The following is a 22785-nucleotide window of genomic DNA, read 5'->3' as shown; positions in this document are numbered from 1 at the left end:
CCCTTATGGGAAGTAACAGCTGTCTCTTCTGATGGATATGTTTAATTTCCAGCCTTTCCCTCTGTATTTCAACTGCAACACATCTGCTACACGTGTTACAGCCTTCAACTTTCACAGCTCGTGCCTTAGCTCTCTGTTTCTTAATGCTTTTGCACATAATGCATTGACCAGACGGGGCCACATTTAGACCAGTCTGATTGAACAATAAATCATAGCATCCTGGTTGCAGTCTTCACCTCCTCTTATTGTCTAAATGGGTTGCTCAGGTGCGTTGTGTTATCATCTTCTCAATCAAATAAGTGTAAAATTAGATCCAGACCTCCATCAGCGCATGTATGACTTGTCAGAATTTTACAGCTTTCTCGCAGATTAGGCTGGGTTAGTATTAAACGTCAATTTTGCAAAGGCTACTGCCAGTTCATTAGTTTAAAAATAAAGAACAAATAAATTAAAAAAACCCAACAACAAATGTAAACAGCTGGTCTGGTGGTCTTGGAGGACTGTACTTTGGAAACCAGTTATGTTTGACTGCAGTTGCTACTCCTCCAACGGAGCGAGTGACAAACAGTCTCTACTGTGTTGCATTTTTGGAGGGGTCGTGTTGGTACAGCATTCAGCTGAAAAGCTTACGTGGTGTCTATATTCTAATGTATTTTTAGTTGCAGTCACATTGTATATCTCCTCGTAAACACTTTTATTAAAAGCTTTGCTTTATTAAGATGCAGCACCATCTCGGACTGGAAAAAGGGGTCCAGATAAATCTACCAGTTATTCAAATTTGCTTTGACTTCTCTAGAGCACTGTAAACCATCAAATACTTATAAATATACATTTGTATACATCTGTCTTATAAAGAAGGCTTCTTTATTAGATCTTAAACAAGACTTTTGCTGGATGTTTGTAAACCTTGTTAAGAAATTCCTTTTCAGTGGATAGAAGCCTCTTTCAGCTCTAGCCAGGTTTAGAGGGGGTTTGCTAGTTTAGCTGGTTTTGAGAGAGCCCAGTGACTTCCCCCTCACCCCCTGATTAATTTCTAAAATGTATTCTCTGCAGGTAAATGAAACTTGAAACCTCTGGTTTTAACTTGAACTCATTCTAAATTGTGGACTGCAAGGGTGATATTTTCGGGTTTTCATGAGTTTGCTTTCAAGGCCAAAGATTTGATGGTATTTTTTAATTTATTTTTTTAACAACTGAACTTGACATCACTTGCGTTTCCCTGACAACAGTGTCTAGAGAGGCTGTGGGCTGGGAGAAGCCAAGGGGGCTGGTCTCATCCCAGCCCTGCACCGTTCCCTAAGTTCAGATGCCCCGATGAGGCCAGCTGATGAACCTGGTAACGATGAGTGTTCCCATCACGAGTGGGAGCCCTCCTGGCAGCCTGTGGTGTCCTTTGCTTATTGGGAGCGAGTGACCAAGCATCTGTAAATGGGGGGTGAAGGGCCTAGAAAGGGCTGAACACCCATTTGTTGACCCAGTATATCGTGTAAGAAAACCAGGTTGTGGCATCTTGTGTAGGTTTATGCTCCTCTGGTGTGGTAGAGCTAAAACTCGAGAGTCCTTTCTATGTCGGGTAGTAAATGTGCAGAGGGTTTCCAGGAGGAAATTAATCCTCATCCTGTGGGGTGGCAGGGATGGACAAGTGCTGTGGCTGTGAATAGAGAGGCATATGGAAAAAAAAAAAAAAAATTAGACACTAAATCAGAGATGGGAACTGCTGAGTGCTACAACCGAAGCGTTCATTTCTGAGGCTCTAGAGGAGCTCAAGTGTTGGCACAGGGTCGACTCAAAGCCGTGCACAGATGAGAAGACAAACTGAAGGCAGCAGGCTGAGCATGTATGAGAAATGCAAAACCCAGGCACGAGCTGGAGGCAGGGCAGAAAGCTGGGGTTTCACCCCGGGGTTCCCCTACCCGAGCTGCTCATCACGTTTCTGAATACACCCTTGCTAAGATGCACCAAATCGGATAAGAATCATTTCAATTAGCTTGTTAGGTGTTGAAACTTGCCATGGTAGAGCTCCTGTTCCCTGCAAACCTGAGTGCTGTCTCTCATGGCTGCATAGCCCCTGAAGCTGGAGTTAAATCAGTTTTCACAAGGCCATCTGTCAGCTTGTTTGAGACAAGCACAGCAGAGTGCTGTGCACTGAGTAGCCAGTGGAAAATTATTAGGGTGTTTTTTTTTCTTCATTTTCTGCCTGGACAAGTTGATTTTATAAAGCTGATTTTTGAGGTGGGGGTGGGGATGCATGGGGAGGGAGGTTTTGTGTTGGGGATGCTCTTGTCTACCTGAAGCATCGTTTCTCCTGGAGATCCACAGTTCTTCGCCTCTGGTACCTTCCCTTTGTGCGGGTAGTTGGTGTTGATTCCACATTTGGTACGTGTACAGCAGCAGACACTTAAAAGCTGGGAATGAAAGCGGCTTGTGGTAATTATCACAAAATTAAAGATAATCTCCTGCTCTGGAATTGTGACAAAGTGCAGAAAAGAGATTAGTGCAGTCGGAGAGCCGGCACGGCCGTGGCAGGGAGAGTGCGGTCCCCCTGGCCCAGCGCCCTCTTGCCCACGTTGTGTTCCCAGCGATTTCCAGCTTGGAGCAGAGTTTGTCCCTTGGGGTTCTTCTGTGGCCTTGAGTTGCCACTCCAGCTCATGCCCTGAAAGTTTGTTAGCCAAATTCTCACTTAGTGCCATACCTCCTGCTCCCCTGGCCATTGCGTGGCATTTTGATGAACGGTCATAAAATTGTGTTGTCTTAAGTCAAAGAACTGATTTATTTTATTTTTTTTTTGTCCCCCTGGAAAAAACACCCTGATGCAGGGTCAGAGCTAGCGGTGTGGCCTGCTGAGCTGCCTGTGGGCGCAGTCCCGAGGAGCTGGAGGGGCTTACAGGGTTTGACATCACCCATCCTGTGCGGTGAGCACCCACGTGGGCAGCAGCCCCTTGGCCGAGAGATGCCCAACCCAGGTGGGCGATGGAGGGGAGCTGCTTTGCACCCCTGAGGGGTCCCTGCCCCACTCACCACCTATCCTTCTGTCTGGGGTGGGATCGTGCGATGCAGCTTGCGTGGAGGGAGCAGGATTGCAGACCCCTTGCTGCAGTCCTGTATTCCTGTTCCTGATGCAAAACCTGGGCACTAGAGGGGACAGTTTAAACCAAAACCAGTCAATCTTCCCCTGCTCCTCTGGCTTTGCTGTGGGCCAAGCTGCTGGGCTGGGCAGATCCATCGCAGACACTCAATACCCCATGGCCAGGACCCGTTTTGCACCAGACGGTCCCCAGCTTGCAGAGAACAGGATGGTGAGAGAACCTCAGCACTTCTGACGGAGAGCAGTTTAGTCTCCCCTGTGACCACCAAGGGGGTTTTGTTGTTTTGTTTTTTTTTCTCCTTCCCAGCATCTGAAATGTTTCCTGAAATATAACTGAATCTCACGCTCCCAGCATTATTGTCATCTGGAGAGCATCGTGCTCCTGTTACGCTCAGCTTCTTGCTCACGCTCCTTTCGAAACAAGCCCTAAAGCAGCGCTGCTTGTATTTGAGGAGACTGAGCAGTTACCCCAGCTAACCCATCATAGTTCCTCCTTGGCCAAATCGGGGGGTGGGGGTGGGGGGAATGATGCTGCAGCATGTCAGGCTGGACCCTCTGGGGCTTTTCCTGCTCTCCAGCTGGGGGGGCTGGACATCTCCTGCTCCCCCTGGAGAGCGACCACCCCCCAGCTTGTGTAGTTATCCCTCTGGAGTGGGGGCAGTTGTGTGCCAGCAGGTAGCTGGATTATCTACGTGTTGTCCTCGACTGGGGACAAGTGGGGGGCTTGAGCCTTTCTCCTTCGCAGCCAAAACTCCAGGTCAGTCCACGGTCCCCTGTGAAATTAAGTCCTTTCTAAAAGATTGTGGGATGCTTAATGATCTGTGGTTGCAGCAACACTTCAGATAGGAGCAGGGAGCAGCAGACTCGTACCTGGAAACAGACGGCCTGAAATCTGTCGCTTGGGTTTGTGTCCTTTGCAAATGGGTTTCGCTCCTGATACCTGGGCTGGGTGTGCAGGGGGGCCAGGGAGCTGCCTCGGCAGGGGACGTGGTGCTGCCGGGATGGGGTGCTGAGCTCTTCTTAAGCATCTCTTGGTCCTTGTTCGTCGTGGCTCTCTGGAGTCAGCCGGGCTGGAGGTTGTGGTCCCACGTGTGGGTCGGTGAACACCTCGTGGGACTGGCAGCAGAGGAGCCTCTCATCCCTGTTGCCTAAAAATACGGAGCTACTTGCAGACTGGGGCTTGCACTAGGAAATGAGAAGATGGCCTCGTGTTGGAGGAAGGTTTGGACTCACGTTTCCAACGCTGATTATCTATCTAAAAGCTTTAGGCAAAATCCTCATTTCGCACCGTTTGCTGTAATGGTGACTTCTCCCAAAGGCAGTGGTTGAGATAAATGATGCGTTCATTTTTGCAATATATTTGGACATCAGGTTCTATAAATAGATTCAATTATCAATATAGTTTGTCAAGTGTCTCTCTGGGCCTCTGGATGTGGCTGGCTCTTCGGTGTAGCATGGACCTATTACTTACGGTGCAGCAGGGATTTACAAGAACTCTCTGCTGAAGCCTCTAGGAAACATTGCCAGGAAGAACTGTGCATCTCTGTGCTTCTGAATATGAAATTTTGGGTGACCCCTAAAACTTCAGACTCCTGCACTAGTGAAACTGAAAACTGAGCAAAAAATCAGCTGCTTTGAAGGCTTTACAGCTCGCTTGAAGAGCAAAGCATTAGACTGTGTTCTTGGTGCTTTTTTTTTTCTGTGTCTCTTCTTTTACTGATGCTCTTCCTTTCTCTCCTCAGGTCTGGCACCGAAGAAGGCAGCCATCACCGAGGTGAGATGTGTAAAGCTGGCCTTGAAAATCCCGTGTTGAGAAATAAAAATGCAGAGCTCTAGAAAACACTTCTGCCTGACCTTTTTTGAGCAAAGCCAGATTTCTAAATACTTTTAAGATTACTGAAAATGTGATATTTGTTATCTGGGACAAAGAAAATGAGTGGGGTAGGTCTCTGGAGTCCCTGTATTGGCATCACCACAGCCGCCGCGGGGATGTGAAGGGGTTATGCCCACCACACGGCCAATTTTAGGTCTGTAAGTGGCCGAGGGCTCCTCTTCCACCCCAGAAGCTGAAGGTGATAAACAGAGGGTCTGTATCTTGGGCATCTCCAGGGCTCTGTGTTGGGTCTCACCCACTCCTGGGAGCGAGTCAAGGCTGTAATTTGTGAAGCCGTAAAATAGGGGAACATCTCAAGGGGCTGATCTTCTCACGCATAATCCAGGTCGCAGGTTGCTGAATCACTGTTACCTTCTGGAGCAAAACTCTTCACAGTTGGCAGCAGGGAATCTAGTAGGAGGATCCGTGCTTGAAAGCTGTTCCCTGAAACCCACACTCTTGGTTTAGGGCATCGTGTTCAAATGATTTTTGTTTGATCTAATTTTATGTCACACGCCTTTACATTACTCACCTGGGATGATGAGCGTTTGTATGCATGAATAGCTAAATCTTCCTGCCAGGAATGTGAGACTTGATTATTATTTTTTTTGCCTGTCCAGAAATACACGTAGTAGGAAGTTCAACTTCTGTGGAAGTTGATTGCTTTGTTCAGGGCACATATAGCCCTGCTTTTTCTTGCCCTGGAAAGTCACAGGTAGAGCAAGAGACTGTGGAAGAGAATTCTGTTACTGCATTTCATAGGAGGGAAATCCCTTAACTGGTACCTGTGTCTGTTGATCGCTTTGAGAGGATGATGATGAGCCACGTGGTGAGGCAGGACGATACAGCTTGAGCTTGCATGTAATAGGATGCGGCTTGTTGGTTAGAAGCTGCAAGGAAAGGATAAGCTGCACTGCTAATCACGACTGCTTGGAGGAGTGCTCAGAAGCAAAAGCCTGGCTGCACTAAATGTTTAAAACGGGGTAGGAAATCGGATTTTTTTTGAAGGAGAAATCAGACTTCCCCTCAGTACGAGGAGTACAAGCAGTTTGACCAGAAATAGCTGCAAGCTTTTGATTAAAAGCTAAAACACAAAGAACTTCTGTAGCCTGAACAAAATTATCCATTGTCTGCTGTAGACATCAGTCCTGAGAGATGGGCCTGTGTGGTGCTTGAGAGAGACAGTGATATAATATTGTCATTTGGGAAGTGACCTTGGATCTCTTAAAGGAACATTCAAGGCCTGGCTGTTCTTTAATGTAAAAACCCCTTAAGTGTTTCTGGGGGCTCACCAGCAGCTTTAGCCGTCTGCTGGGCTCCGCAGTCACCTGGGGTCACAGAAGGAGCTGTGTGGAATTCCACAGAACACGGGTCCGCTGGCTTGTTGAAGGGTGCAGCCACAGCCTGCTCCTTCCTCGACGGGTAAAAAAAAGGTCCAGGCAGACTCAGAGGAAGAAGAGGAGGAGAACAAGAGTAGGTTTGTTCTCACTCTGGAGTGCTGGCAGTCCTGTAGAGTTTCTGTAAACTCTGCAAAACTTCAGGAGGAGCTGTTACTGCAGTTCACCCCGTGTGGGCTCGTCCTTTGAATTGTAAACAAATGAGATCTCACTTGAATGGGTTCTCTCCACGTGAAAGCAGGCATGGCGCTGTGTTGTCCCTGTCATCTGTCTCTTATTTCTCCCGTGAAGCACCATGTATTGGTAGGACACCTGAGGGCATTGGATTTTTAAGAATAAAATTCTCTTGCTGTTTGATTTAATACAGCGCTGTTTTAAATCAATGAGAAACAGCGGTCAAGCAGCGGGGGAATCTTGGCAGCTGGGAAGCAAGCAGATCTTTTCCAGAGCTCAGCATCTTTGGGGGTTCTGCCCAGTTGGTACTAAGGGTGTCAGTCTTGAGGGATGGTTCTGTAATTCAAACAGCCTTGTTTAAAGCGTGCTGGTGCCAGTTACACCTTTTTGCATGGCGTGGTTTTTTCTCCACTGATAGAGCGCGATCCCTCTGTCCTTTATGACCGCAATAATGTGGTTGTGCCTGTGCTGCTTTGCTTGTTCTTCTCTGCCAGCTCAGCTTCTGTTCTGGGCTTTAGCCGTGCTCTTTCCTTGCAGGGACCATCGTTACCAGGACAGCCTGGCCAAGGAAAGAAGATAGGTCATCGGGGTGTTGATGCTTCTGGTGAAACCACCTACAAAAAGGTTTGGTTTTGCGGAGTGGGGAGTGGCAGCTACGTGTAGGTGGCAGGCTGAGAAAGGAAGGTGGGGCCCAGTAGTTACCAGTCTGATGTAGATTTTATGCAGCACCCTTGTACCACGTAATCTTGCAAACAGCAAACCTGGAAGCCTTAATCCATCTCTCTAGCAGCTGGTTGAAGTTGTTTAGCATTATGTGGTGCCCCAGAGGACCCCACAGAAGTCATAGGCATGACTGTAGTGTAGTATAGGGGACACTAGCTGCAATAATTTGCTGTGAAATGCTCACTGACTGCTCTTTTCTTTATGCCAGACCACCTCATCCACTCTGAAGGGCGCCATCCAGCTAGGGATTGGATATACCGTCGGCAATCTGAGCTCCAAGCCAGAGAGAGATGTCCTGATGCAGGACTTCTACGTGGTGGAGAGCATTTTTTTCCCAAGGTAAAGGAGACAGGGGAAACAAAACTAACAGATGAGTTATTTCTTTCCCTCTCACTTATTTTTTTCAAGAGAGCTTCCATCTGTCTTTAGATCACAGAGTTGGATTGCTCTGAATGTTTTAAATATGCATCCGTTACGCACAAACATACCAGTGGGAAGTGTTAGATTCTGCAGTGCACTGGCTTGCAAGGAAGTGCAATGTAAGGTGCAGTACTCTATGCTTGAGTTTAACCTTCCTACGTGCTTTTCTTTCTACCTGTCCATCTAGAATTTCTTCCCCAAAATGATACCACGTTTGAGCTGGAAGAAACTCATTCTGGGAGCTCTTTAACTCTGTGAATAAACAAAGCTCATAAAAGCCATATTCTCTGTGTAAATGTATTCTGCTTGCCAAGTGGTTGTTCCGTGTGCTCTTTGGAAACAGATTTTGGCAGATAATTTAAAACCGATTTTCCTGTTGTCCTGCCACGGAAGAAAGTTTTTTTTTTTCTTGTCGTTGTTGTTCCTAAGATGTCTTTTTGCAAGGCTCAGTTCATTTTAAATACATACAGTCACATCAAGGCAACTGTATGTCAGATGAATGGTAATACAGAGGCTCCGCTTATGCGATGTCTGTTTTGTGCAGCGAAGGAAGTAACCTCACCCCAGCTCACCATTATGCTGACTTCAGGTTCAAGACCTATGCACCAGTGGCTTTTCGGTACTTCCGAGAACTCTTTGGGATTCGTCCAGATGATTATTTGGTATGGATATACTTCTCTGTCTTTCCTCCTTTATTTGAGATGGTCTAGAGTAGCACAGGGAATTTGGCCCTAAAGCAAGGCTATCAGCAATTCTTGCCTAAAAGGGACAGAAAAGAGTTAAGGCATCGTTCTGGTTCCAGCAAGGAGTGGCCAGAGGCTGTGGATTTAGGGATTCTGCTCAGTTTTGGAGGAGATTCAGTGATGATCCCAGCAAGACCAGCACCGCTCAGCCCAAGTCTTCGTTTGCTAAGAGGTAGCTGCTGGCTTGCACCGGAGGGAAAGGAAACAATCTGCGTACCGTGTGTGATGTGTAAGCTATGCGATGGGGTTCCCTCTCTGTTGTTTGTGGTTACAATAATTTACTGTGTTTACAAGCAAAAGGGAGTTGTGTTCTGCTGGGTGCAACCCTGTAATGTCCCCTGGGGCTCTGAGGACAAAGATGGGAATTTTTCCTTGTGTACTCACTTGAGAGCTATGTGAGCATAGTTATTTTAATCATCTTACAAAGACAGAATGAAATACAGCTTGTTCTTGTGCTCAGAAAGCTCCTCAGAGCTGGAAAGGCTGTTTCTAAAACACCTAGTAGTGCAGGCTCTCTGGGCTTGGAGTGCACTGGGGCCGAGTTCGGTCCCTTGCATGTATGTGATGTCCTGCTCCTTAGAAAAGGACAAGTTTGAACAGGGGAAGGTAACGCATCCAAACGAGTGCATGCCCTCCCTCTCTTTTAATAGCCCTTTTTTTCTGGCTTAAGCTGTAGACAGGGGTAATGGTAGCTGAACACCTACCAGTAGAAAGGAATCCGTGCCATTGCACGGTTTGACAGTAACAGTGGTCCCCATCAGTGCCATCCAAGATAATGCTGGCTGATTTGATGAGTGGTTCAAAACCTGGGTAAGGCAAAGAGCCTGCCTCAGTTGCAAAGGTTGTGGCTCTGATTTGTTGCTTCTGCTTCCCCTGATTGTCTCTTGCCTGCCATGGCAGCAAATGCCTTTAATTATGCATGAGATAATTAACTTGATAAAGTCTTAGATCATTAATCTGTGCAGGGCTGAAAGCTGTTTTCAGTACCTAATCAGAGCCATAAATTAAATGCTCATCATTATGTCCCTTACATACCCTACCTCCCTCTCCTTATCTTACCTCTTGCTGTGACAGCTCTGACGTGATACCGCCCTGAAGGCGCTGGACCTGCTCGGTTACCTTGGGGTTGGTACCTAGCTGCCGACACTTGTGCTTGCACTTTCTTCTTTTTGTTTGGGTTTTTTTTTCCTGCTGCTGCTGGGCAAATCTCATTTGAGGATCTGCTCTTTGCATACTGATATCTAGAAATATCCTCCCAGTTCAATTCCCAGTGCAGTACCCCTTGCTGCACTTACACAGCGCCGATCCTTCTTGTGTCTGGACACTGGTGTAATACTTTTCCTCTGTTTCTAGCAGGATCGAGGGGGTGAGACGTGGCTGTAAAAATCCACTCTTAACAGGGGGAGCACAAGGCCAGAGGGGGCTGCTGAGAACAGCCAGTGCATTGTGTTCTCTCCAGCACAGTGACACATGGTGCCCTGAGCAGACTGTCATATCTCCTAAAATCCTGTCTTTCCGTCTGCACTTGCAATAATGTGCTGAAAGAAGCCGAAATGTGATACACACACAATGGGGAAAGATAAGATGTCATTATGAAGCCTGGGTGTTACTGAAAGCAGATGATTAGCTTGATTCTGAGCAGTTGGGATGCTCTGAACTGTAATCGCAGTCTCTAATTGTAAATTGTCCATCAACTTTGCTGCTTAGACCTAACCTATAATGAAAATAGTTCTCACTTAAGCTTTTCTACCCCTTAATCTCACAGGGAGACGGCATGCTGGTGAAAGCCCTCAAGGGCATAGAACTCAGCGTGCAATGAGTGGGGGCTAAAAACATCAGCTTTTTTTTTTTTTCTTTTCTTCCCTAGTACTCATTATGTAATGAGCCTCTGATAGAGCTGTCAAACCCTGGTGCCAGTGGTTCCCTCTTCTATGTCACCAGCGATGATGAATTCATCATAAAAACTGTGATGCACAAGGAGGCTGAATTCCTACAGAAGCTCCTTCCTGGCTACTACATGGTGTGTATTACCCAGCACCTTGGACCAGTCTTGGGTTTGTAGTGGCAGCGTTTCTGTCCCAAACGTTGCACGGGGCATGTCCTTCACCTGGGTTTCTTATGGCCTGCCAGCCCCGTGCCAGGGACGATGTTAAGTGTGTCATGAAGCCGGTCCCAGGAGCACAAACCCTGCCGACTGGTTGCAAACTCTGTGGGTAAACTTGAGGCAGGTAATTGTGCCACAGCTTCTAGGCATGTTCTGGCCTGAAAATGGCTTCTTAGATGTGTGTTTCTGAGTGTCCTTTTCCGAGCACTAGTTCATTCTTTGCTTGGCACCACACATCTGCCTCAGCCTGGCTTTGAGGATGGCTGTTGGTTGCAGGGACACAACCACCGTGGTTTTGTGGGGAAACCACTGCCGTCCCTGGCCATCTCCCATGCCTGCTGTGTCGACAGAGTTGCTCTGAAGGCAGCTGCTGGCTCTCACTGGCTGCAGTACCAAGCTAAAACTCCCACGGGATCAGCCAGCTTTGCACATCCAGTCTGCTGCAGATCGTTGTTGCCTAAATCTCTAGCCTAGCAAGGCAATGTATCGAGACCCAGAGGACTTGCACGTGGTGATGAGCAGTAAACGGGAACCAAACCTGATCTTGTGGCACATAAACCAGGAGCTGTCTCCCTGTGTAACTGTGGGGAAGGGTCCAGCTCCGCAGATGAGGGCACCGACCGAGGAGAAGGTGGTTGCGAGGAACGTTAGTGCTGCCTCGTCTGTGTGTGTGTCACAGTGGATTTATGTGATCGTACACTGTTTCTATGAAAACACTTGCCTTGCTCAGTATTTACTGGGGAAAAATTGCCAAAGCAGGACAAGGTCTTGGGTGTCTATACAACTGACAGCCGGTCGCTTGCTTTTGCAAGTGATGCTCAAGTTCCTGGATGGGATGAGCTTTCTTGGAAAGTGTTGTCTGATGTATATAGTAAATCAAGTAGAGGGTTTTGAATGGACATTGGGGGAATTTTGGAATGGGAGTTGCACCATTGTCCTGAATTGTACCGTTGTCCTGGCTAGGAATCGGTGTAACGAATTAAACTGAACTTACCTGTCTGGAGCAGAGTTATGTACTACTTGTTGTAGCTTTCCAGTGTTTGTGGGTTCTTGTGGTGCTAACACAGGATCTCTCCGCTGTTCTTGGGAAACCCACCCAGGGTAAAAGGAGTCAGTGGAAAGGAAGCAGAGTGGTTTCATCCTGAGTTACTTTAAAGCTGGGCAAGTGCTGTTAGTGTTCGGTCTTGCCCTGCCTCCATTGCTTTTAGCTGGTACCACGTTGAGCGGTGCACTCCCAAAGAGGGCTCGCTCGTGTGCCTGGTTAGGTGAGATGAGAAGGGGCATGAAATTTTAATACAATCATGCTTCTGCCGTCTGTCAGAGAATCTGTCGGGTCTGTCCTTTCTTTTGTAGCGTGCAGAGATGTTCTGTTTCCTTCCAGACTTTCCCAAAGCTGAACAAGCGAATCATGCCTGTCATGTCATTCCTAATCATACCGCTGCCTAAAAAAAGGCCATGACAGCAGAGCAGGATATCCGTGCTCTCTGGCCAACTGTGTTTTATAAAGCAGCTCTGCAAAAGGAGGAGAAAATTTATGTTGTTTTGTTTAAAAAAATACCCTGTCCTTGGTTTATTCTGGGCCAGAGAACGGCTCTTGATTTCTGATGCTTCTGAAGAGATGAAGATAGCTGTTATTCTTAAACTTGAAGTTCCCACTCATTGTGTTTATTTCTCTTCCTGTTTGGTTTCCCATTTTTAGCTGCTGTTGCTGGGGAAAGTGGGGAATTTCCAGACTTGGTTATTTGCCCAGAGAGTGCTGAACGTCTCATTCCCTGTATTCAAGGCATAGTGGTATTTTCAGATCCTAAAGCCATTGAGATGTAAGAGTTTGTCAAACGTGTACAGTAAGCTTTCACGTAAAATCCAGAAAATCTGTATGTGAAGAATCCCTAGTCTGTTCCAAGGTCTGTTAACATGCTTTGTGTTGAACGCAGCAAGATTCTTCTGCCAAAATGACCTTTCCCTGTGCTTTTTTCCAACCCAGAATCTGAACCAGAACCCACGGACACTGCTGCCAAAGTTTTATGGACTGTACTGTGTGCAATCAGGGGGCAAAAACATCCGTGTGGTTGTGATGAACAACATTCTGCCTCGCGTGGTGAAAATGCACCTGAAATTTGACCTGAAAGGCTCAACCTATAAACGCCGGGCATCCAAGAAGGAAAAAGAAAAGTCCAGCCCTACGTACAAGGATCTAGATTTCATACAAGACATGCCCGAGGGCCTGATGTTGGATGCAGATACCTTCAGTGCATTGGTGAAAACGTTGCAACGAGACTGTCTGGTAAGGAGCGGGGCAGCTTGGGGAGCAAGTTAATGAAGTTCTGTGGCTCTTGAGCATGAGGAAGAGCAAATGTTTGAGAGCTTTGCTAATCTGCTAACCCCAAAGCAGGATAAATCCCTTCCGCTGCCCTTTTTCCTGAAAGCCAAGCAGTGGAGTTAGGTCTCCAGACAGCCTCTGGTGCATCAAATTGTGGCAGCCTGCTCCACTTGTCGCTGGTCTGTTGGGACCGAATACATTTTTCCTATGCAGTATGCAGCAGCTACCTGGTACAACAGTGTTATTTGCAAGCCTTCAGCCCTTTGGGTTGACTGAGGGATGGCCAAACTCTATGCAGTCAAGTCCAGAGATGACTGTTGGTTCAGAAACAAACGTTCAGGCTCTGGCAAAGGAGTTGTTAATGGGAATGTGGACGGGCTGTTCCGTGCTTTGGGGTCTGTGCTGTATTTGAGCTGCTGGCCTGATGTTTTGTCTTTGTTCTTAAACTCAATGCTAACCTATAGGTGTTGGAAAGTTTTAAAATCATGGACTACAGCCTCCTCCTTGGGGTTCATAACATAGACCAGCAAGAACGGGAGCGGCAGTCTGAGGGAGCCCACAGCACGTCTGATGAGAAGCGTCCTGTGGGGCAGAAGGCACTTTACTCCACGGCCATGGAGTCCATCCAGGGTGGGGCTGCCCGGGGGGAGTCCATAGACACAGACGACACGTAGGTGAAAACCTGGTTCGCTTGCGCTGCTGGGGGGGTGGAGGTGGGGTCGTTAATCCCTAATGAGGCCCGTGTGAGCTGTTAAGAGTAAGCATCTCTCCTGGGGGTTGTGGTACTGCTGCCAGTAAAGCAGTGTGGTGTGGAAGGGGGAAGCTGGCATGGGCAATACTTCTGGAAGACTCCAGCCTCACAGCAGTCTCTCTTCTTAGGCCAATCTGTAGGTTGTCAGCTCCTGTAACAGCCTCTAAACGTCCACCCGTGCTCTGGGGAGGAGAAACTGGCTCTGTCCTAGCTCAGCATCCAGCCGCTGCAGTGGTAGTAGGGATCAGCCTGTCCCTAGGAGCTTGGAGTTTGTTCTCCATCACTCCAGCTGTGGAACCCCTGGACAGCTGACAGTACCCCGAGGCCAGCCCGGTGCCATTGGCAAACAGCGGTGTAGCCGAGTGCTAGAGTAACTGGGGGAGCTGGGGGTTGCCCAAAACCTGTCCGGTGCTGTGCCCAAGTCTGTGGCTCTCAGGCTGCAGGTGGCTTTTGTGACTGTCTCTGTGGCCCAAGCTCTCTAACAAATGGTGGAGTTTGCTGTTTGTTGCTGTCTGAAACCAGCTTCTCCAGTTTTGATGGAGGATCAGTCACGGTGGAGCTGGGATAATACTTTGGTGCTTCCATTCTTTGAAGCAGCGTCATTAATTGCAGTGGCCTGCCTGATACCTGCATGCTTTTGTTGTGTGCTGGTGCTAGTGGTTGCTGCACCTTCAGCAGGACTGGTATTAGCGTGGATGGGACTGGAAATACCCTCCTCCTTACAAGTTTCCTGCCCTAAGAGGCAGACAGCTCACGCTGACCTGATAAATAACCTGATCCCCGGAACAAAATGTCCTGTAGCTAAGAAAAAATTATGTGGTGTTTTCTGGTCCAGGTAGAGAGCTGTTGCCACACAACACAGGTCCTGCCCTGATAGCTGGCGTTTGGCCATCTGGGGCAGGCAGTAACCCTGGAGGCACCGTGTAGGAGATGACCCGTGGCAGTAGGTGACTTCCCGTGGTTGTGCACAAAGCATTTTTGCAGGTTTCGCGTTGCCTGACCGCATCAGAGCCCTCTTTTCAGCACTGCCATCCACCCTGCCGCAGGTCTCGGGGGTGTTACGGCTGCTCTTTTCGAGGCTGCACTCGCTGAGGTTTTGTTTTGCCTGCAGGATGGGAGGGATCCCAGCAGTGAACGGCAAAGGAGAGCGTCTCCTGCTGCACGTAGGAATCATAGATATCCTTCAGTCGTACAGGTAGGTAACTTTGAAGCTGTCTGTCCTTTAACATCTTCTTTATACTGAATGAAAGCAGAAAGATTTTCTTCTCCGAAGCAGTTTGATCATGAGTAGGCAGGCTGCCTAAAGCTGTCTGTCGATGCCAGTTGGGGGCCGTGGATTTTTATCTTGTCCTTAGAATAGCTGGTGACACAGAGCCTTTTTTTCGAAGATAGAATGAGTTGCTTATAAAGAAGTTTCCCGTCCCGGTGCCTGGGATGGGTAGCATCTCTCCGGGGTGGAAGGTGGTTTTCTGTCCGTCTTCCAGCCCAGCTCCTCCTTCCCTGTCGGGCTGCCAGGCAGTCCTGACCTGACTGCAGAGATGCCGGCGTGCTCGGCCGACCTCTCGGCTGGAGGAAAGCAACGCTCCAGATGAAGGAGGAATTGTTAGCAGCTCCGTGAGCAACACTCCAGATGAAGGAGGAATTGTTAGCAGCTCTGTGATCTCTCCTGTGTGGGGGATGAAAGGTGGCTTAGATACAGAGCATGTGCCTGAATCTGTCTCTCTTTTTCTCTCCATTTTTCCCCTGGAATTAGGTTCATCAAGAAGCTAGAACATACCTGGAAGGCCCTGGTCCATGACGGGGTGAGTGCCTGTATCGAGGCAGGGACTGTCCGGCCCTCGGCAGGATTACCTGCCTTGGTTTCATGCGTGCTAGTTGCTGCCGATTACCTCGCTATTTATAGTGCCTGAACTGGCACAGTTGAAGCAGATGAAAGGGATAGTTCTTGCCTCTTATGCCTCCACAGGGGTGTAGTGCCAATTATTCCCAATCAGGTTTTCTTGCTCACTCCACCTCCTCGCATGTTTAGCTGCCGTGCTACCAGCTTCCCTCCCCTGCTCCCATCTGTCGTTTCCCCCCTCCCCACGATACCAGGAGCTGTACGCACAAGGTGCGTGCGGTCGTGTATGTGTCGAGGAGCCCTGTGTTTGCTCTCTCTCTGGTGATTGACTGTGTTTCCACTTCAGTAAGCTATCTGTTAATAAATCCGTTTCAGTGTTACCCTGCTGTCTTGTCTCCTGCAGCAGGCAGATGTTTACGAAGCAGCAGCCTTGGATGTGGAAACTGTTTTTCAGCATGGCATAGCCTAGCTTCCCTTAAATATTAAGGCAAAGGAGATGGGTAGGTGCCAAGTCGTGGTAGCACGGTAGAATGTCAGAAGCAGACACAGCTTCGGTTTTACTATTTTAAACAAAAAGCACAAAACTTTTGAAATGTGTGGAGACCCTCGGCTGAATTTTGGTGTCTGCGTCATACACAAAGGTAGCCAGGTGTGCTTTGAATGTCAGCCAGCAAAGCCAGAAGAAATTTCATGTATGTAATTGGGCTAATATTTAAAAAATCCAGGAAGTCTACAAAGGAATAAAATCACCAAAATCCATTATAAAATTACAGCAAGAATATAATCAAATGCAATCAAATCAAAGGCAATGCCTCAGGCTTATTTATAGCATTAATCAGATCATTTCAGTTAAGCCTTTCCATTTTAAGGCTCTGTCAGTGCTAAGTGTTGGGATAAAAAAGACTGCCTTGGTTGTTACAGAAATTCTGCCTTGAGGGATAATTTTAAAATTAAACAATTGCTTTTTGCCTTTGTAGGACACGGTGTCGGTACACAGACCCAGCTTTTATGCAGAGAGGTTCTTCAAATTCATGACCAACACAGTGTTTCGAAAGAATTCCTGTAAGTACCTAGCCTGAGAGCTGTCGTTGCCCTTGTGATGTGAGGCAAGCCTTATCTCCATCTTGCTGCTTCAGTCCATGTGGAGAGTTTCGAGGCTGGAATCTGAGCAGGCTTTTCCACTGTAATACGGAGCAAAGCTGGGGAACTGCGAAGCCCGTCGGTTGTCACAGCTTGCTTTGTTCTGCTCAGACACCCCCCCAGGAGCTCACCCTGCAGCCTGACTCCAGCTCAGCCCTTTGGAGGTGGCGCTTGCAGAGCATGTGTGTGTGTGTGTGTGTCGGAGGGCAGAAGCCTCTCCCTGTGAAGGGAGAAGTGCCTTTGGTGTCGTAGTAGGTTTTGGTGGTAATTTTCCGCTTCTCATTTACTCTTCCCATCAAGCTCTGAAGTCGTCTCCCTCCAAGAAAGGGCGCAGTGCCTTGCTAGCTGTCAAGACGGCTGGTCCCACAGCTGCATTTTCAGCTAGCCAGCTTCCCTCCGAAAAGGACGATACGCAGTATGATCTTCGTGCGGCCAGGAGTTACCCCACGCTGGATGACGAAGGTAATGGTCTCGTTTGGTGGCCGATGAGTGTGTGATCACCCTCTCTTTCCTAGCAGTTCCTTAGGATCCTCCCCTGCTCTCGCCAAATTCCCCACTGTGCACCAACCGTGTCTTCCTTGACGGATTGCTCTTCATTGCATGTCTTGCTGTGCTTTGCAGGTGCTAAACTTAACCAGGACAGGGGAGAAGGTAAGAGTATATTGTTTTGTCACAGCACCAGCAGTTAGTTGATTGGGGAAGCAATGCCTCTGCATCGAAGAAGACCAAATCCCTTCTTTGCAGCACTGTATGGTTCTGCAGTAAAAATGGTTGCTTGCGTCACTGCTGCAAGGCAGCCGCTGCCAACTGGCACCAGCAGTCATAGCCCAAATGTAATCGGAAAGTTGAATTTTCCACCCTTTAAAAGAAAAAGGCGGGGGGGGGGGGGGATGACTAGGAACTGCAGGACTCTAGTGGTGGTGTTTGGACAGTTATAAGGGGCAAGATCTTGCCACTGGGGGAAAAAGTGAATGGCCTGGTTCTGTGCTGCCTTTTCATCACTTCCATCTGGGCTGGATTTACAGATGAGTGGCAAAGGACAGGCTCCTCGAGTGCATGGATTTCTACCCGTGCAAAGCAGTGAGCACTCAATTCATCTCTTAATTCACCTGGATATTTATCTCTGCGATCCAAGCCTTTAATCCAGCTTTGGTTACCAGTGAGATCTCTTCATTGGCATTATGTTTCCTGTAGCGTCTTGTCTGTCATGCTGGAAATAGTGCTTACTGACTCTCCCTAGAGGATGCCCTGGGAGAAGGTGCTGTGTTCCTGAACCCAGCTAAACTGGCCTGTTTGTGGTTTGAAGTGGCCGGTCCCAGTGAGGGTGTGCGGGTGGATCAGCCTCTCACAGGGCTGATATAGGTAAGGTGTTGGTGTTTGACCTACACATCTTTTTTTCTTCCTGCATCCCTCCTGCGCGCCGGGCCAGCAGGCAGGCCAGACCTGCTACCCTGCACACCTCCTTCCTTTGAAGAAGCTACCACAGCCTCCATAGCCACAACACTATCTTCGACATCCCTCTCTGTTCCCGAGCGATCCCCTTCGGAGACCTCTGAGCAGCCCAGGTACAGGTGAGAACAGCGCTCGGCCCTGGCCCTCGCTGGCGTCAGGCAGCAGCCCTTCCTCTTCGTGCTGCATATCTCAGCAGGCTGCCCTATGCTCTGGAATGCTAATGACCGATTTTAATTAAATCTCTCCTGGGAGCAAGCAGACGAAGCTTTGATGGGATTAATTATTGCTGGGAGAAGTGTCAGCTGTTAAGTAGAACATCTCCCTCATGGGGTGGGGAGTTAGATTTGGGGGCAGGGGAGGGTTTCTGTCTTAAATTGCTCCTCGAACTCTGCTTTTCTGGTTTCTTTCTGCAGGAGGCGCACACACTCCTCAGGGCAGGATGGCAGGTGAGAAAAGCGTCTCATCTCTTCTCGCACTGCTGCACAGACACCTCACATTTGTCCTTGCACAAAGGTCTCTTGGAGGGCTGAATGTGAATCTCAGCAGCACCAAGGTTTTGGAATGGTACTCTGTAGGATGATGGGCTTCTTCCTGCAATCAAATAATCCCCATTTCTTATGCAGAATTTTCCTCACAAGCAGATCTCTCAGTGCTTTGCAAGGAATCTTAAATATTACCCCTGTTATTTGATGGGAAACGGGACAACTGAGTTGTCCAAACTTCCCCACCCAACCAGCGCCAGAATTGAGGAAGGTTCGTGTCCCTCTCTAGGTAAGTGAGCGTTAACAGCAGGAACATTCTCCCCCTGTGCATCTGCCGGCTGCCTGCGTGCGGTGGGGGTGAATACGGGGAAGGGCTTTGACTTTGTGAGGCACTGAGCGCCCTTAGTCCCCAGAGAAGCAGCTTCCAGCGTTTTCAGAAACTCGGGTACTTTGAGGTGTCTTTCCCCTCCTGTGGTGATACGTGGCTCAGAGCCGAGGGCAAGGTAGGACAAAAATCACCTGCTGTGTAGGGATGTCCAGATTTAGAGGCTCATATAAATACCTTGCGCGGTTTTGCACCAGTAAAAATGACCCCGTTGCCAGTGTCAGTGGGATCTGCGTGAAGACCCTGTGTTTGCTGCTGACACTGCCCTAGCTTTCTGGGACATCTTGTAATGTTGTAAGTGCAGATCTTGAAATGCACATCAGAGACTCGGGCTTGGGATATGCTGTAGCCAGAGGAGCTGCTGGACAGCCTGACATCGTCTCTCCCTGCGGTTGATGTTTGATGTTTCAGAGGAAGGCAAGGACTTTGGAAGATGAGGGCTTACACCATCTTACAGACATCTGCCCTCATTCCTAGCTTTTAGTCATTTGCAGAGCTTCAGACTGCATACACTGTGGAAAAAAAAAAAAAAAACACCACCTTTCTGTGGTATTTCTTAATGAAAATACCTCTGGATGCTGCGTGTTGCTGAATCTTGGTAAATTACTGTCACTGGAGGGTGAGGACCTACTTGCTGTTTATGTGCAGAACCTGCTGAAGCTTCAGGCACCCATAAAGCATCCCACCTCCTGCAGAATCCATTGTCTGAAATTGCTGAAAATTGGAGACTTAAACCCAGTGGTGGGACCCGTTTGGCAAAATGCAGTGACTTCATGCAAGTTACTCCGGGCTCCCTTGGTGCCTGATGGAGGGGGAGATGCTGGAGGAGGTGACTGCTCCTCCAGAAATAGGTCAGGTGAATTGAAGTGGCTGTCCCTGGACCAGAGAGGAAGCTTAGTATCTTGGTCAGAAGTAGAGCTGTCAGTCACAGATTTATCACAGCTACAACCACCCCACATAAGTATTTTTTTGCCTAGTTTCTCCGTTTCTGGCGTTGGTGTCTCGGCATGCCCTTCCTAGGAGAGCAGGGACCTGTGTATTTGTAGAGCCCTCTGTGATCCCCTGGTGACAGCCAGTGCAAGAGAAACGTGATTAAAGCGTGAACTGACATTCCTGAGCTGAAATGAAAAAAAAAAAAAAAAAACCTTATCCCATTTGCTCAAGAACACGTCACACCTCTGGTTATTCTAATCTGCTGGGGAATTCCCTGCGGGTTTCGGAGATCCACCCCTGCGAGGAAGAGAGGAGCCGGTCAGCAGAGCCGCCTGCTGGCTCCGGCTCCCAGCCAGGGACAGCGCAGAGCAGGATGGTGCTGCCGATGAACCCGGCGCTCATCCCTTCCCGGAGACTGTGCCCTAGGCTTGGCAAGCGCCCCCTCCTCCTTCCCACGAGGACCGTGGAGCCAGCCCCGCTAGCACAAGCGATTACTTTAATAGCGTGAGGTATTAAATTGAAAGTTGTCGCGTACAGCTCCTGAGCGTGCAGGTAGATCCAATGTTAACCCTGAAGCGCACTTGAGCTGTTTTGGTGGGCTGGGAATCTCAGAGGAGGTCGGAGGCTTTGGCCCTTGTGCAGGTGATGGGCAACACCAGGCTAAGTCTGGACACAGGTTCTCCCTGGAGGCCAGTTCTCCTCTTTCCTCCCGTACTCCATTTGATGCTGCCCATCTTTCCTGCAGCACTGCCTAATTATCCCCTGTCCTCTTTTCCCACCTCGTTAGTGTTGAGCGCTGCAGTGTGACAGGACCGACGATTGCCTGGGGGTGTGGGTGATCCAAATCCTCAATCCTGGGAGGTCTGATTGCTCCTGCTGAACCAAAATGAACAGCTCGGGCTGTGCCGGGAGCTGGGGGCTGGCAGCAGCCGCGTGCTGGGGCAGACCTGCACATCTTGCTGCTGCGGGAGGTTGTAGTGCAAGAAGCTGGGCTGACCTGGGACTGATTCAGGCTGATCTAGAATCGAGGACCGTGCATAACTAGTGCCTACCTAAGCCTTCGGGCTGTTCTTTTGGTTTCCAGGTCACACGAGGAGGTGCGGGTTGAGGAGGAGCTTCAGCAGATCAGTGTCGAGCTGGAGCCCAAGTGTGACGTTGAGATCGTAGCTCCTGAAGATGACAAAGAGTGAGTGTTGCGGAGCATTGGGCCGCTTCGGAGAGCCCTGCCCAGTGTCGTTTGCTTTGTGGCCGCTTCTGTTGGAGGCTGACTTTGTTGATTGCCTGGAGAGATGGGTCCTCCCCCAGACAGTTGGGTGAAGCTGAGCGCTGTTACTGACCTGACCTTTCTGCATGTTGACAGCGGAGCATCTTCAGCCCCTCTGTAATAAATCATAGTCTTGCTTGCTCCTTTGCTGGTCGCAGTGACTAGACTCTGTCATTTCTTTCCCTGCTCCAGAGAGGCGGCTTCTTCAGCCTGTGCCATCGTAACATCCACAGCTACAGTGGAGGTGGAGACAGCCAGCCAGGCCTCCGAACCAGCCAGCCAGGCCTCGGATGAAGATGACGTGCCAGTCACAGACATATACTTTGTAAGATGCCTTCTCCACCCGGCCTCTTAGAGGTGTGATGGGAAAGGGAAAGGTTGGGCGAGGCTGTAACAGTTTCAGTTTCAGGGCAGTGTCTGCCCCGTGCCATCTTTGTGTTGAGCACCTCGAGATCTTGATGCCGGATGGGGTTTTTAACGCAGAGAGATGGGTTAACCCTTGGAGAACTCAAAAGAGCATCTCATGGAGCTCCAATGGGGGTGGCACTGCTGCTGTGGATGCAGCCGTAGGTGTGCTGCTCCACTTGCAAGCACGAGCGCTGAAGGGCTTATCTAGGCCAGCGTGTTCAGTCCAAAGCGAATGCAGGTGCAACTGAGAGGTTCTCCCTTCCTCGGCCAGGGAGCCTGGCTGTTCTCCTGAGCACAGACGTGCCACGGTGGCCTAGAGCCAGAGGCAGGTGGTTGCAGTGGGGCTGACCTCGGGCTCTGCTGAGCTCTGGCTTTTCCTTTCCCTGCAGGCAGATGCACTAGGTGATGCAGTGGCAATCTAGTGCTGAGACAGGGAGTAAGTGAGGTGGTTGCTGGTTGGCAGCAGAGTGCCGTGGAGCTTGGCGCTGTGTTCCTCAGTCAGCTCTTGCAATGTCTGAGCAGCTCCTGCAAACCGGAGAAGAGTTTTTAGCAACGTGTCCCACCTGCCCTGTGGATTCCCAGAGCAGAGCTGAAGGTCTGACCAGTGAGAGCTCCCCACTGTGCCTGGGCACTGGAACCTGCTCGTTAAAAGACGTGCCCAGCTCCTTCCTGCTCCGACTCATTGCTGTTGGTTATAGGGTGAGGGAGAGGAGTTGAGCCCTTCTGATGAGCTCCTTCACTCTAACCTAAAAATGGCAAAAAATTTGCCTTCCCCTGTGCTTGTGTGACTGCTGCAGAGCTGCTCACTCATTGCAGAGGCATCCCGAGGCTCACGGGAGCTGCGGAAGGAATTGGTTCCCTTTTAAAAGCTTGTCTGTTTGGGGTTTTTGTGCATGCTGTTCAAACTGCAGGCAGCTCCCTCTGACACTGGCTGCTCTTTCTTTGCCTGTGGATGGCAGTGGTGTACAGGCTGCCTGCAGATGCTGCCTGCAGATGCTGCCTGCTCCACTGGCAAATGTCTCCTAGCAAGGTCAGCTCCTCTTCCTCCCTGTCCCTGGGCATATGGACTCCTCTTAACTTGGGGGGTCCCCCTCTATCTGGAGGAAACCATCTGTGCGCAGTGTGTGCTCACAGAGAGTGTGACTGACTGCTCATCATCAGCATTTCATACTTCATCCGAGTCCTTGAGTTTTGCATTAAATGTGTGTCGTGTGCTGTGGAGTGTTTGTCACTGCTGGGATGAAGGGAAAAGCTGATTCGGGTTCCCGTGGGTGTTCTCCTTGGAAAACCG

The 22785-nt window shown here is 49.2% G+C and overlaps 1 protein-coding gene across 15 annotated transcripts in view; it reads left to right on the top strand.

The window, feature by feature from the left end:
- The window catches only part of PIP5K1C (phosphatidylinositol-4-phosphate 5-kinase type 1 gamma), a 47136-nt gene that overhangs the window by 20390 nt on the left and 3961 nt on the right, over positions 1 to 22785 (top strand). For 4 of the 15 annotated variants that reach the window (XR_008821304.1, XM_056335219.1, XM_056335213.1 and 1 more), the window contains exons 2-17: positions 4828 to 4859; positions 7067 to 7153; positions 7461 to 7591; positions 8217 to 8334; positions 10283 to 10435; positions 12504 to 12803; positions 13304 to 13509; positions 14702 to 14785; positions 15344 to 15392; positions 16408 to 16492; positions 16871 to 17032; positions 17192 to 17221; positions 18000 to 18141; positions 18436 to 18468; positions 20880 to 21008; positions 21279 to 21411. Coding sequence is in view for 14 of the 15 variants with exons in the window: in XM_056335219.1 (XP_056191194.1) it covers positions 4828 to 4859; positions 7067 to 7153; positions 7461 to 7591; positions 8217 to 8334; positions 10283 to 10435; positions 12504 to 12803; positions 13304 to 13509; positions 14702 to 14785; positions 15344 to 15392; positions 16408 to 16492; positions 16871 to 17032; positions 17192 to 17221; positions 18000 to 18141; positions 18436 to 18468; positions 20880 to 21008; positions 21279 to 21411 (1874 nt within the window). In the remaining variant the exon portion in view is untranslated. Of the gene's footprint in view, positions 1 to 4827; positions 4860 to 7066; positions 7154 to 7460; positions 7592 to 8216; positions 8335 to 10282; positions 10436 to 12503; positions 12804 to 13303; positions 13510 to 14701; positions 14786 to 15343; positions 15393 to 16407; positions 16493 to 16870; positions 17033 to 17191; positions 17222 to 17999; positions 18142 to 18435; positions 18469 to 20879; positions 21009 to 21278; positions 21412 to 21883; positions 22716 to 22785 lie in introns of those variants that run through there. The other 11 variants (XM_056335221.1, XM_056335216.1, XM_056335212.1 and 8 more) reach the window with 8 other exon arrangements.

This window comes from Falco biarmicus, chromosome 4 (assembly GCF_023638135.1).
Source record: "Falco biarmicus isolate bFalBia1 chromosome 4, bFalBia1.pri, whole genome shotgun sequence".
NCBI lineage: Eukaryota > Metazoa > Chordata > Aves > Falconiformes > Falconidae > Falco > Falco biarmicus.
Note: the sequence above shows the minus strand (reverse complement) of the source record. Positions and strands in the feature narration are given on the sequence as shown.